The sequence below is a fragment of the Ranitomeya imitator genome, chromosome 2 (genome assembly GCF_032444005.1).
Source record: "Ranitomeya imitator isolate aRanImi1 chromosome 2, aRanImi1.pri, whole genome shotgun sequence".
NCBI classification, from domain to species: Eukaryota; Metazoa; Chordata; class Amphibia; order Anura; family Dendrobatidae; genus Ranitomeya; species Ranitomeya imitator.
Window position 1 is genome coordinate 75,940,270 of NC_091283.1, and position 21,223 is coordinate 75,961,492.

Genomic DNA, 21,223 nt, shown 5'->3' on the forward strand with positions numbered 1-21,223 from the left:
TCTCCCAGCAGGGGCCTGATCGTTGGTCGCTGTCACACATAACGATTTAGTTAACGATATCGTTGCTACGTCACAAAAAGCAACGATATCGTTAACGATATCGTTATGTGTGACAGTACCCTAAATGTCCCTATAACTTCATGGGGCGTTAAAGAGGGCGCTATCTGCTAAGTGATTATGCAACTGTCAGTTATTTTTATGTGTGGCCACTATCGGGGTTGTCCGGTGGAAAAAAAAATTATCATTCGCTGATCGCTGGGGGTCCGACTACTGGGACATGCACCAATCAGCAGATCAGGGATCTTTCATCCCAGTTATAATGGAGAAGTAGTGGGCATGTGTGACCACCGCGCCATTCATTCCCTATGGGTCTATGAGCGAGTACTGGCTGAGTGTCCGACCTGCCATTCTATTTTGTAACGGGAGTACAAGATCCCCGTCAGAGATAAAAATTCCCCATTATGCCGACCGGTGTATATCCCAGCAGTAAGACTGCCCACAATCAGTAAGGCTACTTTCACACTAGCGTCGTTTTGAATACGTCGCAATGCATCATTTAGGGGAAAAAATGCATCCTGCAAAGTTGTCTGCAGGATGCGTTTTTTCCCCATAGACTAACATTAGCGACGCATTGACGGTTGCGTCGTGTTGTGGCGGACCGTCGGCAGCAAAAAAGTTACATGTAACGTTTTTGCTGCGTTGTGTCCGCCATTTCCGACCGCACATGCGCGGCCGGAACTCCGCCCCCTCCTCCCCGCAACTCACAATGGGGCAGCGGATGCGCTGGAAAAATGCATCCGCTGCCCCCGTTGTGCGGCGCTTGCACAGTATGCGTCGGTACGTCGGGCCCCGTACCGACGCTAGTGTGAAAGTAGCCTTAGTTGTAACCTAGTCCACACCTGGCCCTCTAGCTGTTCCAGTCCGGCCCACAGACCGAGACAGCCAGAGGGCTGACAATACCGGCTCATGGGCCGCAGCAAATCGTGGTATATATAATGGTGGACAAGGGACCTGCTGGCTCCTTCTACCATCATTCAGCGTGTGTCTCAGACTGCAGACTTAATTACATCACTACATTGTGTCAGCTCTGGAGCATCAATGCACACCGCAAAAACTGAAGCAGGCGCCGAGGGAACGGGAGCGAGGTATGTGTATGTATATATACAGTATATGTATGTATGTATGTATGTATGTGTATATATATATATATATATATATATAATCTGTATTTGGAAGGGATACATGGGGGCTCATACTGTATAAAAATGGCTTTGTGGGGTTCATACTGTATATGGGGGCTGTGTGAGGGCTCATACTGTATATGAGGTTATGCGGGTGCTTCTGGTGTATATAGGTGCAGTGTGTGGGTTCATACACTATATAGTGGCCTGTTTGTGGTGGCCCATACTATATATAGGGGGCTGTGTGTGGGCTTACACTGTATATAGGGGCTGTGTGTGGGCTCATACTGTGTATAGGGGGTTGTGTGGGCACTTCTAGTTTATATAGGTGCAGTGTGGGGGTTCATAGTGTGTATGTGGGGGCTGTGTGTGGGCTCATACTGTATATAGGGGGTTGTGTGAGGGCTCATACTGTATATAGGGGTGTCGGCATACTTGATTCTGCTCAATATACCTTTTAATAAATGAAGCTAAAATAATAATATATTAATATTGAGCAGAATTAACTTCAGCCTATTGGTTCGGCTCTCCACAACATTCACTGTCTCTCACGTGGCCCCCCTGTAAAATTAATGGCCCACCCTGACCTAGCCTATAGATAGATGAAAACCCCTTTAATAGCACCATACTATGATGACTTGTGTCCTTAAACCCTTAGTATATTCATGTAAATTCTGGTGGGTCCCTCTGACCTAAAATAGGATCTGTCCGGTTTCTGGGGTACCCCATAATGACCGGGCCACATTTTTAAAATCTGACCAGTGTCCCTTTGTGGTAATAACTTTGGAATGCTTCAACAGATTCCAATGATTTTTTCGTGACATGTTGTACTTTATGTTAATGGTAAATTTAGGTCGATATTATTTGTGCTTATTTATAAAACATATATTAGAAATTTGACAAAAATGTGAAAAATGAGCTATTTTTAAACTTTGAATGATTATCCCTTTACTCCAGATAGTCATACCATAGCAGAACATTAATAAATAACATTTCCCTCATGTCTGCTTTACATCAGCACCATTTGTAAAATGTTATTTTATTTTGTTAGCGGTTTAGGAGGTTTAAAAATGTAGCAGCAATTATTCCTTTCTTTTTTTTTTTTCAAGGAAATTTACAAAACTTATTTTTTTAGGGACCTATCCAGGTTTGAAGTGACTTTGGGGGTCCTAGAAATTGGAAAACCTCCAAAAGTTATACCATTTTAAAAACAGCACCCTCTGACATATTGAAAATGGTTGTCATGTAGTTTATGAACCCTTCAGGTGATGTTAAGGAATTAATGCAAAGTGACATGACAGGAATGAAAAAGTGTATTTTTACCACCTAAGTGTCGCTAACTTCTGACCAGGCCACTGTAGCTGACAGACTCTAAGGCCGCTATTTGGCTGTGAATTGCCATGGCAACCATAAGGACCACGCAATCATGATCTCAAGGTGCCGATGGGGTTAAAGAGGAAGCCCCCACCCTCTGTTAACCATTTATATGTAGTCACTATTGACAGCAGCATCTAATGGGTTAAACAGATATGGACGGTGCCAACACTGATCGTGGCTGATGCAGCAAGTTGTCAGCCATAGTGTACAGCCGACAGCTGCTGGACTGTCGCCTGTATGGGGAGGCTATTCTCTTATATCTCAGGTCCGTAAAAAGACGTATTGGTAGTCATTAAGGGGTTAAATGGCAATAATATCGCTGCGGAATACATGAAAAATACCAGAAATCCCAAGAAAAACAGACCCCAATCACCCAGAACAATGCCACCCCGAACACATAAAAGCTAACATAAGCTACAGGGAAGTGTCATACGTTACCTTACGGGCGCCGCCATGTTACGTGAACGCCGTGAGCTGTACGTCGCACGGGCGGATACGGCAGAACATTTCCCACTTATTACGGATGAGGAGAAGCCGATATTACGGTCTGTTTTCAGCGTCCCGTCTGGAGCTCACTGAACCTTCGCTCTTTGTTTTTCGCCTCATGCGCTCTCTTTTTTTTCCTCCTATTTGCTGGTGTATTTTCCCAGCCTGTATAACTTGCACAACAGTTCCCTGCCCTCCCCCTCCGGACTCAGTGTCGCTCCACGTGGCTAGTCATGTGACCATGTTTACAGGGCGCTGCGGCCGTCTGTCAGGTCCGTCTGTCAGGTCCGTCTGTCAGGTCTGGGGTTACAATGTCACTGCCTCAGCAGTGTCACCCTGACTCCGGGCTGACCAGCCAATCATTGAGCTGACTTGGCCGCAGACATTGCTGACATCTGTGAAATCTTAGGCTCACGAGCAGACCTTGCAAGATGGGGCCCGCCCTGAGTCACGAAAACAAAAGGGTCCTGTCTCAGAAGAAAGAACAACAAGACGGCAGATGGTGCCATGTTCCTTTCTCCATAATCCCCCTGAAATGGCTGTTCAAATGTTAAAGTATTATCATCGAATAAAATTGGTTGACAACCGATAAATGATAGTGCCGTGTTGTAGGACACTAAAGATCAATGTAAATCTTTTCCTATATACTGTATATTGTGACAGTCACTGGCTTTGTAGAGGAAGGGAGGTACGTGTCACTGCGCATGCCGCATTCAGTGATGTGAAACCAGAGTTTGTTTGTGTGTTTCCAGCACACTAGGTGCTGAGAGGCCATGTACAGAGTTTAATGGACCGGTTTCATGCGAGCACCCGCAGTGCGAGAGGGAGCGTGCTCACCGAACCCCTTTTCCCTGCAGGACCTGCAGCTGTTTGAGGACCTGCAGTGAGGTCATGATCATGTGACCAGTACATGTGATATATTCCGGGTGGTTCCGTCTGGGTGGTGTTTAGGGAGAGAGGTGGAACTCCCACATGGCTCCCATAGGAGCTAAGGTCGCTGTGTGTTACCTGCAGTGAAGCCTGCAGGACAATGACTCTGATAGACTATCTTTGTTTTATCGTTATGCCAGAAAGGCTCTGTTCATTTTTCTAAAGCCTGCTAAGGTTTATGCTGTCTATAATAAACCAGCAGGTAGACTGCTTCCAGAACTGTTCCTGTGACTACCTTGTGAAGCAGCGGAGTGAGTCAACCCCTCACAATATACAGATAGTGCGGGCACCATTTGCTAATGGAAATGTGAAGATCTCGTCACCAGATCCTCCAATGGTTATGGCGCTGTAAGAATCCTGTGGTAGGACCAGGCGCGGGCTGGCCCAGGTGGCAGAAATGCATATGCCCCCCGGGCCGGTGTCTAAGCAGCTGCACAGGGCCGCTGGAGGACTGGCAGTGACTAATACATAGCGCACCTGTAGTGCGCGATGGTGTCATCCCGCCAGCAGCCCTAACATGCAAGCTGCAGGGGTATGTGATGAGCAAGCTCCTATGCGCCACTGCCACTCTGAGGGAGAGAGCCAGCAGCCAAGATGAAAGGTCAGCATACCGGCATACCGGCCTGTGTGTGCACGGAGCTCCGGCTTCTCCTGCTCTTATCTGCTATCCCGGCAGAGAAGGAGAGATGGGGGAGGTGCCGGGACAGTGCAGAGCTGTGAGCAGGAGAAACTGAAGAGCTGCACATGGACATCAGCCGCCCCTGCACCACAGAGGAGAGTGTCTGTGTGTGTATGAGGAGAGAGTGTGTGTGTGTGTATGAGGAGAGTGTGTGTGTGTGTGTGTGTGTGTGAGCTGCGTGCGTGCGTGTGTGTGTGAGCTGCGTGCGTGCGTGTGTGAGCTGCGTGCGTGTGTGTGTGAGCTGCGTGCATGCGTGTGTGTGTGAGCTGCGTGCGTGTGTGTGTGTGTGAGCTGCGTGCATGTGTGCGTGTGAGCTGCGTGCATGTGTGTGTGTGAGCTGCGTGCGTGTGTGTGTGAGCTGCGTGCGTGTGTGTGAGCTGCGTGCGTGCGTGTGTGTGAGCTGCGTGCGTGTGTGTGAGCTGCGTGCGTGTGTGTGAGCTGCGTGCGTGTGTGTGCTGCGTGCATCTGTGAGCTGCATGTGTGTCATTATACAGTGGGGCCGTGCGTGTGCGTGTCATTATACAGTGGGGCCGTGCGTGTGCCTGTCATTATATAGTGGGGCCGTGCGTGTGCCTGTCATTATACAATGGGTGTGTGTGTGTCATTATACAGTGGGGCCGTGCATGTGCCTGTCATTATACAGTGGGGCCGTGCGTGTGCCTGTCATTATATAGTGGGGCTGTGCGTGTGCCTGTCATTATACAGAGGGGGGCTGTGTGTGTGTGTGTCATTATACAGTGGGGCCGTGCGTGTGCCTGTCATTATACATTGGGGCCGTGCGTGTGCCTGTCATTATACAGTGGGGCTGTGTGTGTTTGTCATTATACAGTGGGGCTGTGCATGTGTGTCATTATACAGTGGGGCCGTGCGTTTGCCTGTCATTATACAGTGGGGCCGTGCGTGTGCCTGTCATACAGTGGGGCCGTGCGTGTGCCTGTCATTATAGAGTGGTGCTGTTGCGTGTGTGTGTGTGTGTGTGTGTGTGTCATTATACAGTCGGGCTGTGCGTGTGTGTGTCATTATACAGTGGGGCTGTACATGTGTGTGTGTGTATGTCATTATATAGTGGGGCTGTGTGTGTGTCATTATACAGTGGGGCTGTGCGTGTGTCATTATACAGTGGGGCTGTGCGTGTGTGTGTCATTATAGAGTGGGGCTGTGCTTGTCATACAGTAGGGCTGTGCGTGTGCCTGTCATTATATAGTGGGGTTGTGCGTGTGTGTCATTATACAGTGGGGCTGTGGGTGTGTGTTTGTCATTATACAGTGGGGCTGTGCGTGTGCCTGTCATACAGTGGGGCTGTGCATGTGTCATTATACAGTGGGGCTCTGCGTGTGTGTGTCATTATACAGTGGGGTTGTGCGTGTGTGTCATTATACAGTGGGGCTGTGCGTGTGTGTATGCCATTATACAGTGGGGCTGTGTGTGTATGCCATTATACAGTGTGGTTGTGTGTGTGTGTCATTATACAGTGGGGCTGTGCGTGTGTGTGTCATTATACAGTGGGGCTGTGCGTGTGTGTGTCATAATACAGTGGGGCTGTGCGTGTGTGTGTCATACAGTGGGGCTGTGTGTGTGTCATTATACAGTGGGGCTGTGCGTGTGCCTGTCATTATACAGTGGGGCTGTGCGTGTGCCTGTCATTATACAGTGGGGCTGTGCGTGTGCCTGTCATTATACAGTGAGGCTGTGCATGTGCCTGTCATACAGTGGGGCTGTGTGTGTGACATTATACAGTGGGGCTGTGCGTGTGTGGGTGTCATTATACAGTGGGGCTGTGTGTGTCATACAGTGGGGCTGTGTGGGTGTCATTATACAGTGGGGCTGTGGGTGTCATTATACAGTGGGGCTGTGTGTGTCATACAGTGGGGCTATGTGTGTGTCATTATACAGTGGGGCTGTGTGTGTCATTATACAGTGGGGCTGTGTGTCATTATACAGTGTAGCTGTGTGTGTGTGTCATTATACAGTGGGGCTGTGTGTCATTATACAGTGTAGCTGTGTGTGTGTGTCATTATACAGTGGGGCTGTGTGTCATTATACAGTGTAGCTGTGTGTGTGTGTCATTATACAGTGGGGCTGTGTGTCATTATACAGTGTAGCTGTGTGTGTGTGTCATTATACAGTGGGGCTGTGTGTCATTATACAGTGTAGCTGTGTGTGTGTGTCATTATACAGTGGGGCTGTGTGTGTCATACAGTGGGGCTATGTGTGTGTCATTATACAGTGTGGCTGTGTGTGACATTATACAGTGGGGCTGTGCGTGTGTGGGTGTCATTATACAGTGGGGCTGTGTGTGTCATACAGTGGGGCTGTGTGGGTGTCATTATACAGTGGGGCTGTGGGTGTCATTATACAGTGGGGCTGTGTGTGTCATACAGTGGGGCTATGTGTGTGTCATTATACAGTGGGGCTATGTGTGTGTCATTATACAGTGGGGCTGTGTGTGTCATTATACAGTGGGGCTGTGTGTCATTATACAGTGTAGCTGTGTGTGTGTGTCATTATACAGTGGGGCTGTGTGTCATTATACAGTGTAGCTGTGTGTGTGTGTCATTATACAGTGGGGCTGTGTGTCATTATACAGTGTGGCTGTGTGTGTGTGTCATTATACAGTGTAGCTGTGTGTGTGTGTCATTATACAGTGGGGCTGTGTGTCATTATACAGTGTGGCTGTGTGTGTGTGTCATTATACAGTGTGGCTGTGTGTGTGTCATTATACAGTGGGGCTGTGTGTCATTATACAGTGTAGCTGTGTGTGTGTGTCATTATACAGTGGGGCTGTGTGTCATTATACAGTGTAGCTGTGTGTGTGTGTCATTATACAGTGGGGCTGTGTGTGTCATACAGTGGGGCTATGTGTGTGTCATTATACAGTGTGGCTGTGTGTGACATTATACAGTGGGGCTGTGCGTGTGTGGGTGTCATTATACAGTGGGGCTGTGTGTGTCATACAGTGGGGCTGTGTGGGTGTCATTATACAGTGGGGCTGTGGGTGTCATTATACAGTGGGGCTGTGTGTGTCATACAGTGGGGCTATGTGTGTGTCATTATACAGTGGGGCTGTGTGTGTCATTATACAGTGGGGCTGTGTGTCATTATACAGTGTAGCTGTGTGTGTGTGTCATTATACAGTGGGGCTGTGTGTCATTATACAGTGTAGCTGTGTGTGTGTGTCATTATACAGTGGGGCTGTGTGTCATTATACAGTGTGGCTGTGTGTGTGTGTCATTATACAGTGTAGCTGTGTGTGTGTGTCATTATACAGTGGGGCTGTGTGTCATTATACAGTGTGGCTGTGTGTGTGTGTCATTATACAGTGTGGCTGTGTGTGTGTCATTATACAGTGGGGCTGTGTGTCATTATACAGTGTGGCTGTGTGTGTGTGTGTCATTATACAGTGGGGCTGTGCGTGCGTGTGTGTGTGTGTGTGTGTGCCATTGGTGCATTCACTCTGTCATTCTTTGGACTGCAGACTTGTGCTTCTCACATTGCTGGCAGTGCTGTGGTCATTTGACGGGTGTGTGGCTGTAAGTTTGTGATTTGCATACATGCGGTCACATGCCGACCAGACTTGCATGGCCTAATGCAACTGTATTGAACAAGGCCCAAAACAGTCTAGTCGAAATGTGGCTGGGAATATATATATCGCATGCTTGCAGTCACAAGACCACCTGTTGCCGGCACCAGAGAATCTTCATAGCGCATGATATGAGGATTCACACATAGTGTCTGTAGACATGTAGCATAAGATCCGACAACCCCTTTAAGGATGAGCCGCTACTCATGGGCCACTGCTGTGTGCTTGCCCCCCAGGCTAAAATTTGCCAGTCAGCCCCTGGGTAGGACCACCGGAAAGACATGGTGGTTGTACCGCTCGCGCCCCCACTGTGCCACAAACCAGACTACCCTGGAGGGGCGTGACTAAGCAGCTACCTTGGTGTTCAATGGAGCCTCTAGTGGTGAGGTCAGGCTTGTGCTGCAGGTCAGGCTTGTGCGGCAGGTCAGGTTTGAGCAGGGTCGGACTGGCCCACCGGGATACCGGTGAAATGCCTGGTGGGCCCCGACCCAGAGAGGAGGAGGAGGAAGAAAAAAAAAAGAGAGACACGGGCCCTTTAAATTTTCGGGCGGTGCCAACCGCCGCCACGACCAGGGCCCCCCATCCGGTGCCAGCGCTGGCATTGGACCCCCCTTCTAATACTCACCTCTCCTGGTTCCTGCGGCAGCTGCAGCGTCTTCAGCGCCCTCTGACTCTGTAACGTCTCAGGGCAGAGGGTGCGATGACGTCATCACTGCGCACTCAGCCTCTCTTTCCTGAGCGTTGCAGAGCCGGAGAGACGCTGAGTGCACCGGACCTGCGCTGGGAATGGGAGAGGTGAGGATTTTACTTTTTTTTTTTCTTTGTCTGATTCTGTCTGTCTGGGGGCAATGCTGGACACACTGGGGCAATGCTGGAGACCCTTGGGCAGATTGCTGGACACACTGGGGCAATGCTGGACACTGGGGCAGATTGCTGGACACACTGGGGGCAATGCTGGACACACTGGGGGCAATGCTGGAGACCCTGGGGCAGATTGCTGGACACACTGGGGCAATGCTGCAGACCCTGGGGCAGATTGCTGGACACACTGGGGCAATGCTGGACACTGGGGCAGATTGCAGGACACGCTGGGGGCAGTGCTGGACGTACTGGGGCAGATTGCTGGACACACTGGGGCAGATTGCTGGACACACTGTCTGGGGGAAATGCTGGACACACTGGGGCAGATTGCTGGACACTGGGGCAATATGCTGGACATACTGGGGCAGATTGTTGAACACACTGTCTGGGGGAAATGCTGGACACACTGGGGCAATATGCTTGACATACTGGGGAAGATTGCTGGACACACTGTCTGGGGGCAATGCTGGACATACTGGGGCAGATTGCTGGACACTGGGGCAATATGCTGGACATACTGGGGAAGATTGTTGAACACACTGTCTGGGGGCAAATCTGGACACACTGGGGCAATATGCTGGACATACTGGGGCAATATGCTGGACATACTGGGGCAATATGCAGGACATACTGGGGCAGATTGCTGGACACACTGGGGAAATGCTGGACACACTGGGGCAATATGCTTGACATACTGGGGAAGATTGCTGGATAGACTGTCTGGGGGCAATGCTGGACATACTGGGGCAGATTGCTGGACACACTGGGGGTAATATGCTGGACACACTGGGGCAGATTGCTGGACACAATGGGGCAGATTGCCGGACATACTGGGGCAGATTGCTGGACACACTGTCTGGGGGCAAAGCTGGACACACTGGGGCAATATGCTGGACATACTGGGGCAATGCTAGACACACTGGGGGTAATATGCTGGACACACTAGGTGTAATATGCTGGACACACTGGGGCAGATTGCTGGACACACTGGGGGCAGGACTGGAGGCATGGGCAGAATGTATATACGGGGCATGATTGGAGACACGGGGCAGAATGAAAGACATGGGGCAGGATTGGATCATGGAGCAGGATGGATACGATGGAGACTGATGGGTCAGGATGGGGAGATCATATGGGGTAGAATGGATACTCATGAGGGCAGGATGCGAGAACATATGGCTGGAGCCAGGAATGAGATAAACGGGGCCAGGGTGGGGAATATTATTACCATAGGGGCTAATTAAGGGATATTATTACTGCAGTGATGTATTTATTTTATTTTTTGAGTATACTGTTTTAAATGGGGGGGCGGTCCTGTTACTGTGCAGAGTGACACTATATCGTCTTTTTTTCTTCATGTGGTGTAATGTAGAAGTTGTGAAAAATTAAGTAATGTGTTCTGCAAGCGGAGCTCGAGATAACTGTGTTATTTCCTGCAGAATCGAGTCCTGGCTGGAAGAAATGATGGCGGTCTGTGCTGGATGAAAGACTTCACCTAGAGACGTCACTGGTGAGTCAGTGTTACCTAAACACTGACACTATACACGGTATACTATTTACAGCGGTCCTGTGTACAATGTCACCAGTGATCACTGTATTACCTATACATTATATAGAGCTCCTGTGTATAATACCACCAGTGATCTCTGTATTACCTCTACACAGACACTGCATATTAAGTACAAATCTCATGTGAATACTGGCACTTATGGTGACAGTATTGTGTTTTAGTTTTTTTTTTTTTATTACTGATCAGTATTGTATTCAGTCACTATGTGGTGGTAATATGTGGTCTGGAAATGGTGTTGTGGTATTTGTCCCTTGTATGTGCTATTTGGTCACCAAGTGGTGGTAATATGTGATCTGGTCATCGTGTGACGGTATTTGTCCCTTGTATGTAGTATTATTCGGTCACTATGTGGTCTGGTCATGGTGTGGTGGTATTTCTTCCTGTATGTGATGATATTGGTCTTGGTATAGTGGGTTGTGTTGTGTATGGCGGTAATTTGTTCTCTCTGATATTAATTAGGAGAAGATTCTTTATTTCCATTACAGTTTTAATGCTTTGTACACAGCGGCGGAGATACACTTACAGGGGGTTTCCTGTGGAAAAAAGTAATCACCTCTCCACAGGACAAGTGATAACGTATTGATTGGTGGGGGTCTGACTGCTTGGACCCATTCAGCAAAATGTGGAACTTTTTATCCCCATTAGACTGGAGTGGCATATCCGACTAGATCACTGATCCATTCATTCCCTCAGTGGCTGCACTTGTTTTTTTCTGGAAGCCCGAAAGAGAATGAATGGAGCTGCGGTCAGACATCCCACCTGCCGCTGCATTTTAAAATAGTGATAAGTGTCCTGTCAGGGATAAAACTTCCCCATTCTTCCGATCGGTGCAGTTTCTAATGGTCGGATCTAAGCGATCACCTATCCTGTGGAGCCCATGGATCAGTGATAACTTGTTTTAACCAAGAACCCCATTAATGTAAACTACCGTAATTGTACATCCCAGTTATTGGGGCACACAGTAGATGTGCAGCAGCCGCCGATGTTTTACAGCCGATGCTCCACTATAATGACAGATATTTGCATATAGCTGTAGGGTGGGCCCCTAGAGTCCATTCCTCTGGTGGGCCCCAGACACCCCAGTCCGACCCTGGGTTTGAGCGGCAGGTAGCTGCCAGGTACCACACCAGGGCACTGTCTGGATGTAGCAGCTGATCCCACTGAGGGACAAAACACTAGTGACAGGTGCGAGCATGTACGGACGAGCACGACTGGTACTCTGGCGGGCACGGCTGGCACTGAACACACTGGAGGAATCGGGATGGTAACGGTTAGGGCAGTAACACAGGCAGGTACGAGTAGGATAAGGGAGCAGGTAGGAACCAGTTCACACTGGAGGGACAGGAACTGTTAGGAACCAGTTCAGACTGGAGGAACAAAGACACACAAGGTGCGGAGTAGGGCAAAGCCGCAGGATACGGAGAGCAGGGCAGAGCCGCAGAAGGCGGGACGGGAGCAGAGCCGCAGGAGGCGGGACGGGACCAGAGCAGAGCCGCAGGAGGCGGGACGGGACCAGAGCAGAGCTGCAGGAGGCGAGATGGGAGCAGAGCAGAAAGAGTGGACACAGGGATACACACAACTGAGTAGGGAAGGCAACAGACAAGGATACAAACAGGAACAGATATAGGACAAAGTGCAGACAAGAACAGACACGGGAACAAGTTCAGGACAAAGGGTTCAGGCCTGGGTATACAGCCCCCAGGGTGACAGAAACAGGACACAAAGAGCACGGAAACGGGCCTGGGTATGCAGCCCCCAGGGAGGTGGAAAACAGCACAGGACCTGGCAACTCCGTATCAGAATACAGACTGAGAAAGATTGTTGCACAGGCATCTCCCAGTGGGTGGAAATGCCTTAAGTACCTGATGCTTCTTAGCAATAGGCTGGGGACATATTAGGAGTGTGCACAGTCTCTATAAGAATCAGGAAGTGTCGGGTCCGCCGCCCTAAACATACAGCCAGGAAGTATGCAGCAAGCAAGGTCATGAGGCTACAGCATGGTGCCGGCAAAAGACAGAACTCACAGCATGGCCCAGAGTGGTGAGTAAGATGAGAGATGGGAAGCCATGTAGTGATGCCGGCAGGGATGTTACAGTGGTTTACCTACATCCTTGGCGGTAGGAGACCCGGGAAACATTTTTCACGATTTTGCATAATAAGGTCAAATTTTTCTATTTCATGCCCATAGATGTAAAAAAAAAACCTCACACATACAGGTGACACGTCCTAGTGCTGTCCGTTTTTTCTTAGCGAGCACACTGACCCATAGAGATTCGTTGAGCAATACACACACCAGTTTTAAAAATTAATCTATGTCTTCAGTCCGGGAGACTCGGAACACGTCCTATTCTCATCCGATTTGCAATTTATGCCAATAAAGTCTATGGGAATTCATGTAAGACAGATGACACGCTGAAGACCGACTTTGTATTTCAGAGCTCCATCCGTTTTCACTGGTACATTGTTAAGACTTAATGGATTAAAAAAGTCCAGCACTCTACTTGTTTCTGTGAAAAATGGAAAAGAAAAAATGGCTGCAGCTATGATGTAATTGTGATGTCACTAAGGTGATACATTAGAAAAAAAATTGGACAGTTTTTCTCGGCTGGTAACACTCCCATGTGTGAATGCAGGCTAACGGAGCAGATGCACGGATCTGTTAAAAGAACAGATGTGTGAATAGCTCCATCAAATTGAGCCATGTGCCGTCTGTTTTACAAACAAGCATAAATTGACATATGGCGGTTTTATAATCCGCACTGCAGGTCAATTTCAGAGCAGATTGTTGCAGCTTGTTGATGTGATCTGATAAATCTGTGCTATATACATGTGACATTACAAATATTGTACATACATTGACTGTGTTAGTAACTAAATCATAAGTATTTTGGCTGCATGGACAGGTGCCAAGTCCTGCTGGAAAATGAAATTTCCATCTCCAAAAAGCTTGTCGGCAGAGGGAAGCATGAAGTGCTCTGAAATTTCCTGGTAGACTGCTGCGCTGACTTTGGTCTTGATAAAACACAGTGGACCTACACTAGCAGATGACATGGCTCCCCAAACCATCACTGATTGTGGAAACTTCACATTAGACCTCCAGCAGCTTGGATTGTGGCCTCTCCACTCTTCCTCCAGACTGTAGGACCTTGATTTCCAAATGAAATGCAAAGTTTACTTTCTTCTGAAAACAGCACCTTGGACCACTGAGAAACAGTACAGTTCTTTTTCTCCCTGGCCCAGGTAAGACACTTCTGGCCTTAAGGTACCTTCACACATAACGATATTGTTAACGATATCGTTGCATTTTGTGACGTAGCAACGATATCGTTAATGAAATCGTTATGTGTGACAGCGACCAACGATCAGACCCCTGCTGGGAGATCGTTGGTCGCTGAAGAAAGTCCAGAACTTTATTTCGTCACTGGATCGGCGTGTGTGACACCGATCCAGCGATGTCTTCACTGGTAACCAGGGTAAACATTGGGTTACTAAGCGCAGGGCCGCGCTTAGTAACCCGATGTTTACCCTGGTTACCATCCTAAAAGTAAAAAAACAAACACTACATACTTACCTACCGCTGTCTGTCCCCGGCGCTGTGCTCTGCACTCCTCCTGCACTGGCTGTGAGCGTCGGTCAGCCGGAAAGCAGAGCGGTGACGTCACCGCTCTGCTTTCCGGCCGCTGTGCTCACACAGACAGTACAGGAGGAGTGCAGAGAAGTAGAGCGCCGGGGACAGACAGCGTTAGGTAAGTATGTACTGTTTGTTTTTTTTACTTTTAAGATGTTAACCAGGGTAAACATCGGGTTACTAAGCGCGGCCCTGCGCTTAGTTACCCGATGTTTACCCTGGTTACGGCATCGTTGGTCGCTGGAGAGCTGTCTGTGTGACAGCTCTCCAGCGACCAAACAGCGACGCTACAGCGATCCGGATCGTTGTCGGTATCGCTGCAGCGTCGCTTAATGTGAAGGGGCCTTTATCTATTGGTCATGAGTGGCTTGGCACAAGGAATGCGACACTTGTAGCCCATTGTCTAAATATGTCTGTGTGTGGTGGCTCTTGAAGCAATGACTCCAGCAGCAGTCCACTCCTAGTGAATCTCCCCCAAATTTTTGAATGGCATTTTCTTAACAATCCTTTCAAGGCTGCGGTTATCCTGGTTGCTTGTGCACCTTTTTCTACCACACTTTTTCCTTCAACTCAACTTTCCATTAATATGCTTGGATACAGCACTCTGTGAACAGCCAGCTTCTTTAGCAATGACCTTGTGTGGCTTAGCCTCCTTGTGGAGTGTGTCAATGACTGCCTTCTGGACATCTGTCAAGTCAGCAGTCTTCCCCATGATTGTGGAGCCTACTGAAACAGACTAAGGGGACTTTTTAAACTCATAGGGAGCCTTTGCAGGTGTTTTTTGTTAATTTTTGTAATTTACTGAGATAATGACCTTTGGGTTTTCATTGGCTGTAAGCCATAATCATCAACATTAACAGAAATAAACACTTGAAATAGATCACTCTGTTTGTAATGACTATATATAATATACGAGTTTCACTTTTTGTATTTAAGAACTGAAATACCACTGAGATCTCATCTCCCGAGATCTTGGTGCCAAGATCTCCATCTGCACATGCGCTGCCCCCGGCAGCCATTTTCCCGGAGTCCAAAGCATAGGAAACCATGGAAATGCGGGGGCTCTGGGCTTTCACAAAATGTCGGCAGAGCCACAGCCGCACCATCGGACACCACCTGCAGCAGCACTGGAGACACCCAATGCAGCACCAGAAACCACCCGCAGCACTGGACACCCGCAGTGGTGCGTCGCACATCCGAACACTCCCTCATCCCAGCCTGCAGCAACGCTCCACTCTTGCCTCTTCCAGCATCGACCCTGGGACCCCGCTTCATCGCAGCCACCACCCCCGATAAGCAATAAGACGCATGAATTATAAGAAGCACCACCATTTTATTAAAAAAAAATCCTATTTTTCTCCTCAAAATTTGGGGTGCGTCTTATAATCCGGATTATTTTATAATTCGAAAAATACGGTAAAGTAACTTTTCGATGATATTCCAATTTTGTGAGAATCACCTGTAAATCAATGGTTTACCATACAGAAGCCATACAGCACACCTCTGTCAGGCTGGTATACATCAGGTCCCTGTTTTTCAGTTGCATGGACTCAACCATCATATTACACGCTGAACCATCCAAGAAAAATCTGAATAGTGCGTGGAAAGCGTTTTATGCACAAGAGTGCTTTTGGCCAATAGATGTCATTGTATGGCTATACAGTGGCACCTGCTGTCAATAAACATCATCAAATTCGCCGACATGTACCTCCAAAGGACACAGTGTGAAAGCAGCCTGAGTGCTGAGGTTATTGGTTTGTGATCTGATATCTACACTTCTCAAAAAAATAAAGGGAACACTAAAATCCCACATCCTAGATATCACTGAATCAAATATTCCAGTTGTAAATCTTTATTCATTACATAGTGGAATATGTTGAGAACAACAAAACCTAAAAGTTATCAACGTAAATCACAACTAATAGCCCACTGAGGTCTAGAGTTGGAATGATGCTCAAAATCAAAGTGGAAAATGAAGTTACAGGCTGATCCAACTTCAGTGGAAATGCCTCAAAACAAGGAAATGATGCTCAGTAGTGTGTGTGGCCTCCATGTGCCTGTATGATCTCCCTACAACGCCTGGGCATGCTCCTGATGAGGCAGCGGAGGGTCTCCTGAGGGATCTCCTCCCAGACCTGGACTAGAGCATCCGCCATCTCCTAGACAGTCTGTGGTGCAACGTGACGTTGGTGGATGGTGCGAGACATGATGTCCCAGATGTGTTCAATTGGATTCAGGTCTGGGGAACGGGCGAGCCAGTCCATAGCTTCAATGCCTTCATCTTGCAGGAACTGCTGACACACTTCAGCCACATAAGGTCTGTCATTGTCATTCATTAGGAGCAACCCAGGGCCAAACACACCAGCATATGGTCTCACATGGGGTCTGAGGATCTCATCTCGGTACCTAATGTGTTATGACCTGGTGGTCAGGACAATAATGGACCTGGTGGTTAAGAGCACACGGAATGACCTGATAGTTACTGATAATAAGGACGAGCTCTGGGACGTGGGAACTCTGCTGACCGCAATCCCTAATCCTATCAAACACACTAGAAATAGCCGTGGATTGCGCCTAACGCTCCCTATGCAACTCGGCACAGCCTAAGGAACTAGCTAGCCCTGAAGATAGAAAAATAAAGCCTACCTTGCCTCAGAGAAATTCCCCAAAGGAAAAGGCAGCCCCCCACATATAATGACTGTGAGTAAAGATGAAAATACAAACACAGAGATGAAATAGATTTAGCAAAGTGAGGCCCGACTTACTGAACAGACCGAGGATAGGAAAGGTTACTTTGCGGTCAGCACAAAAACCTACAAAAAGACCACACAGAGGGCGCAAAAAGACCCTCCGCACCGACTCACGGTGCGGAGGCGCTCCCTCTGCGTCCCAGAGCTTCCAGCAAGCAAGACAACAAATTAAAAAGCAAGCTGGACAGAAAAATAGCAAACCAAAGAAATACAAGCTGGAACTTAGCTTCTGATGGGAAGACAGGTCACCAGAACGATCCAGGAGAGAACAGACCAATACTGGAACATTGACAGGTGGCATGGAGCAAAGATCTAAGTGGAGTTAAATAGAGCAGCAGCTAACGAATTAACCTCGTCACCTGTGAAACTCAGAAACACCCACCAGAGGAAGTCCATGGACAGAACCAGCCGAAGTACCATTCATGACCACAGGAGGGAGCCCGACAACAGAATTCACAACACTAATGGCAGTCAGGCTACCTCTGGCAAGCACATGGAGAGCTGTGCGGCCCTCCAAAGAAATTCCACCCCACACCATTACTGACCCACTGCCAAACCGGTCATGCTGAAGGATTTTGCAGGTAGCAGATCGTTCTCCACGGCGTCTCCAGACTCTGTCACGTCTGTCACATGTGCTCAGTGTGAACCTGCTTTCATCTGTGAAGAGCACAGGGCGCCAGTGGCGAATTTGCCAATCCTAGTGATCTGTGGCAAATGCCAATCTTCCTGCACGGTGTTGGGCTGTGAGCACAACCCCCATCTGTGGACGTCGGGCACTCAGACCATCCTCATGGAGTCAGTTTCTAACCGTTTGTGCAAACACATGCACATTTGTGGCCTGCTGGAGGTTATTTTGCAGGGCTCTGGCAGTGCTCCTCCTGTTACTCCTTGCACAAAGGCTGAGATAGCAGTCCTGCTGCTGGGTTGTTGCCCTTCTATGGCCCCCTCCATGTCTCCTGGGTACTGGCCTGTCTACTGGTAGCACCTCCAGCCTCTGGACACTACGCTGACAGACACAGCAAACCTTCTTGCCACAGCTCACATTGATGTGCCATCCTAGATGAGCTGCACTACCTGAGCCACTTGTGTGGGTTGTAGAGTCTATCTCATGCTACCACGAGTGTGAAAGCACAACCAACATTCAAAAGTGATCAAACTATCAGCCAGAAAGCATTGGTACTGAGATGTGGTCTGTGGTCCCCACCTGCAGAACCACTCCATTATTGAGTATGTCTTGATAATTGCCAAAAAATTCTATCTGTTCTAAGTGGACAGTTTGATTTCACAGAAGTTTAATTTACTTGGAGTTATATTCTGTTGTTTAAGTGTTCCATTTATTTTTTTGAGCAGTGTATATGGATAGATTATGGTTCCATTACAATGATGGGGCCTTTTAACATGTACTTTTTTTGTGGACCAATTTTGTGCAAACAAAAAAAAGAAAAAAAACATCCTACTTTGATCTGCAGGTCAAATTTGTCAATGCAAGTCAATGGCCCTTTGAGAAAAGACAAAGAGCACACGGATGTCATCTGTGTGTTGTCCATACTTTACCGTTTAATGGGTAGGATGAAAATTTTTTTTATTTTGAGATAAACAGATGTAATAAGGATTCTAAAACTTGACCAAAAATGGATCCTTTATACTGAAAATACATGGACTGTTCTTCATGTAAAAGAGCCCTTAGGCCTCATTCAGACTTTCTTTTTTTTAATAAACAGACTATTTTTTCATCAGATTTTCATCTGTTTTTGGCACGTTTGTTCATTTTTACCATCAGTATGACATCCATTTTTCTTGTGATCAAAGAGAGAAAAAATTTTTTCCAAAGTTCTCCGACCCATTAAACAGTCAATAAGGACAGCGCTGGAATGTCACAAAGATGGCAACCGAGCATTGTCTTTTCTTCATACGACCCATTGGTTTGAATGGGTGATTTTGATCTGCAATTTGGATCTAAATGAGACGTGTTCTGTTTGTGATGACACATGGCTAAAACCTGTACATGAAAGCCAGAAGTCTGAATGAGGCCTAACACCAGTTTTACACAATGTAATAAAAGTACACTTTTGCTTTTGTATTACAGCCACAAGTTCTGGCCTGACCGCGGGTCTAATCACATGTATGATGCGGCTAGTTTGTGTCATTAGACAAGGGTTGTGCCCATATTATGTGTGAATCTGGCCTCAGACAAGCGTCGAATGCTGACAGATGAACAATCACCACCGATAAATCTTATAATAAATGAAATATGTTGGCAAATTTGGGCCGCACAAACCCGGAGTGAACATACTTCAAAAAGCCAGTAGGGAATGATGTATGTACGATGACTGGACCTGGGTGGCTTCTCCTTGTGACCCACCCCAAGACCAACAGGTCTCAGACTATACAGACATCAGTCAGTCTAGGACAGAGGAGGACAGAACCCGCCAACCTGAGTCTTGGACTAGTTATCTTCAGACTATAGGTTTTTGTTAAATACTGTATCATTTCAGCGTAGAATATACATGGCTGCGATAACGCAGTCATTGTATGAATCGTGCTGTCCATAGTTCACGCAGCATCAATCTCATGACAGGTTTCCTCCTGATAGGCTGGTCCGGCCACAAGATATTTTTGACCTACCCTTGGGATTAGATCTTCATCAGTATCATGTCAATTGGGGTCCGACAGTCGGTACCACCATCAATGAGCTGACATTAGCTCCAGTGCTGGTCAGACACTGTTCGGTGCTGCACTGCACAGCCCCATTCAATGTGTGGCGCTCACCGCCGAGCTTCTTATTAATAAGGTGTAAATGGGATCAAAAAGCAGTTTGTAAAGAGTGAGAGATCTCACATTCCATGACATTTACCCTGCAGGCCGGCAGCCAGATAACAGACGTTGCCAGCGACCTTACCTGAATGGCCTGTTAGGTCAGCAGCACTCTGCATGGTTTCCAAACAGGTCGCCCTGCCTTAAGCAACATGAAAGCTGCCAGAACTGCCCAGCAACATCTCTCATATTTACTGTATATACACCAATTATTAGAATTCTATAAATATTAAGTGCAATAAAATACATTAAAAGGGTTTTCTGGGCTCAAGATAGATTTCTGCACTCACCCTGACAGTGTGCAATGTGCAGGCTGTCAGGATTCCACTCTATTTACAGCGTGAGTGGGCATTTACATGCGTTTTGCATATTTGTGGTCAACAATGCCTGACTAGATTCTCATCCACTCCTCTCAATAGAGTACTGAGACAAGCGGATGAGAATGGAGTTGCCATGATTGCAAGGATATAATTAGTACACTTGTAGACCACTCACTCGCGCTGGAAATAGAGGGGAATCCTGACCGCACGCACACTGTCATGATTTGGAAATCTGAGTGACTGCAGAAGTTTCTCAGGAGCCTGGAAACCCCGCATGTAAGGGTACCGTCACACTAAAACGACGCTGCAGCGATACGACAACGATGTCGATCGCTGCAGCGTCGCTGTGTGGTCGCTGGAGAGCTGTCACACAGACAGCTCTCCAGCGACCAACGATCCCGAAGTCCCCTGGTAACCAGGGTAAACATCGGGTTACTAAGCGCAGGGCCGCGCTTAGTAACCCGATGTTTACCCTGGTTACCAGCGTAAACGTAAAAAAAAACAAACACTACATACTTACATTCCTGTTGCGTCCCATTGGTCGCTGTGCTTCTCTGCACTGACAGTGAGCGCCGGACAGCCGGAAAGCAGAGCGGTGACGTCACCGCTGTACTTTACGGCTGGCCGGCGCTCACCAGTCAGTGCGGGAAGCTGAAGGCGAGGGACATGACCAGACACCGGGAAGGTAAGTATGTAGTGTTTTTTTTTTTTTTTACATTTACACTGGTAACCAGGGTAAATATCGGGTTACTAAGCGCGGCCCTGCGCTTAGTAACCCGATGTTTACCATGGTTACCAGTGAAGACATCGCTGAATCGGCGTCACACACGCCGATTCAGCGATGTCAGCGGGAGATCCAGCGACAAAATAAAGTTTCAAATGATCTGCTACGACGTACGATTCTCAGCGGGGTCCCTGATCGCAGTAGCGTGTCAGACACAGCGAGATCGTAAGGATATCGCTGGAACGTCACGGATCGTGCCGTCCTAGCGATCAAAGTGCCACTGTGTGACGGTACCCTAACTCACATTAGCTATATGTTGTTTG

The 21,223-nt window shown here is 47.9% G+C and overlaps 1 protein-coding gene across 3 annotated transcripts in view; it reads right to left on the reverse strand.

The window, feature by feature from the left end:
- Positions 1 to 21,223, reverse strand: part of MOSPD1 (motile sperm domain containing 1) — a 75,366-nt gene that overhangs the window by 39,851 nt on the left and 14,292 nt on the right. Inside the window, exon 1 of one of the 3 annotated variants that reach the window (XM_069746976.1) lies at positions 2,997 to 3,346. The exons of the other annotated variants lie outside the window; for them this stretch is intronic. Within the exon in view, the coding sequence (XP_069603077.1) occupies positions 2,997 to 3,013 (17 nt within the window). The 5' untranslated portion in view covers positions 3,014 to 3,346. Of the gene's footprint in view, positions 1 to 2,996; positions 3,347 to 21,223 lie in introns of those variants that run through there. 3 annotated transcript variants of the gene reach the window in all.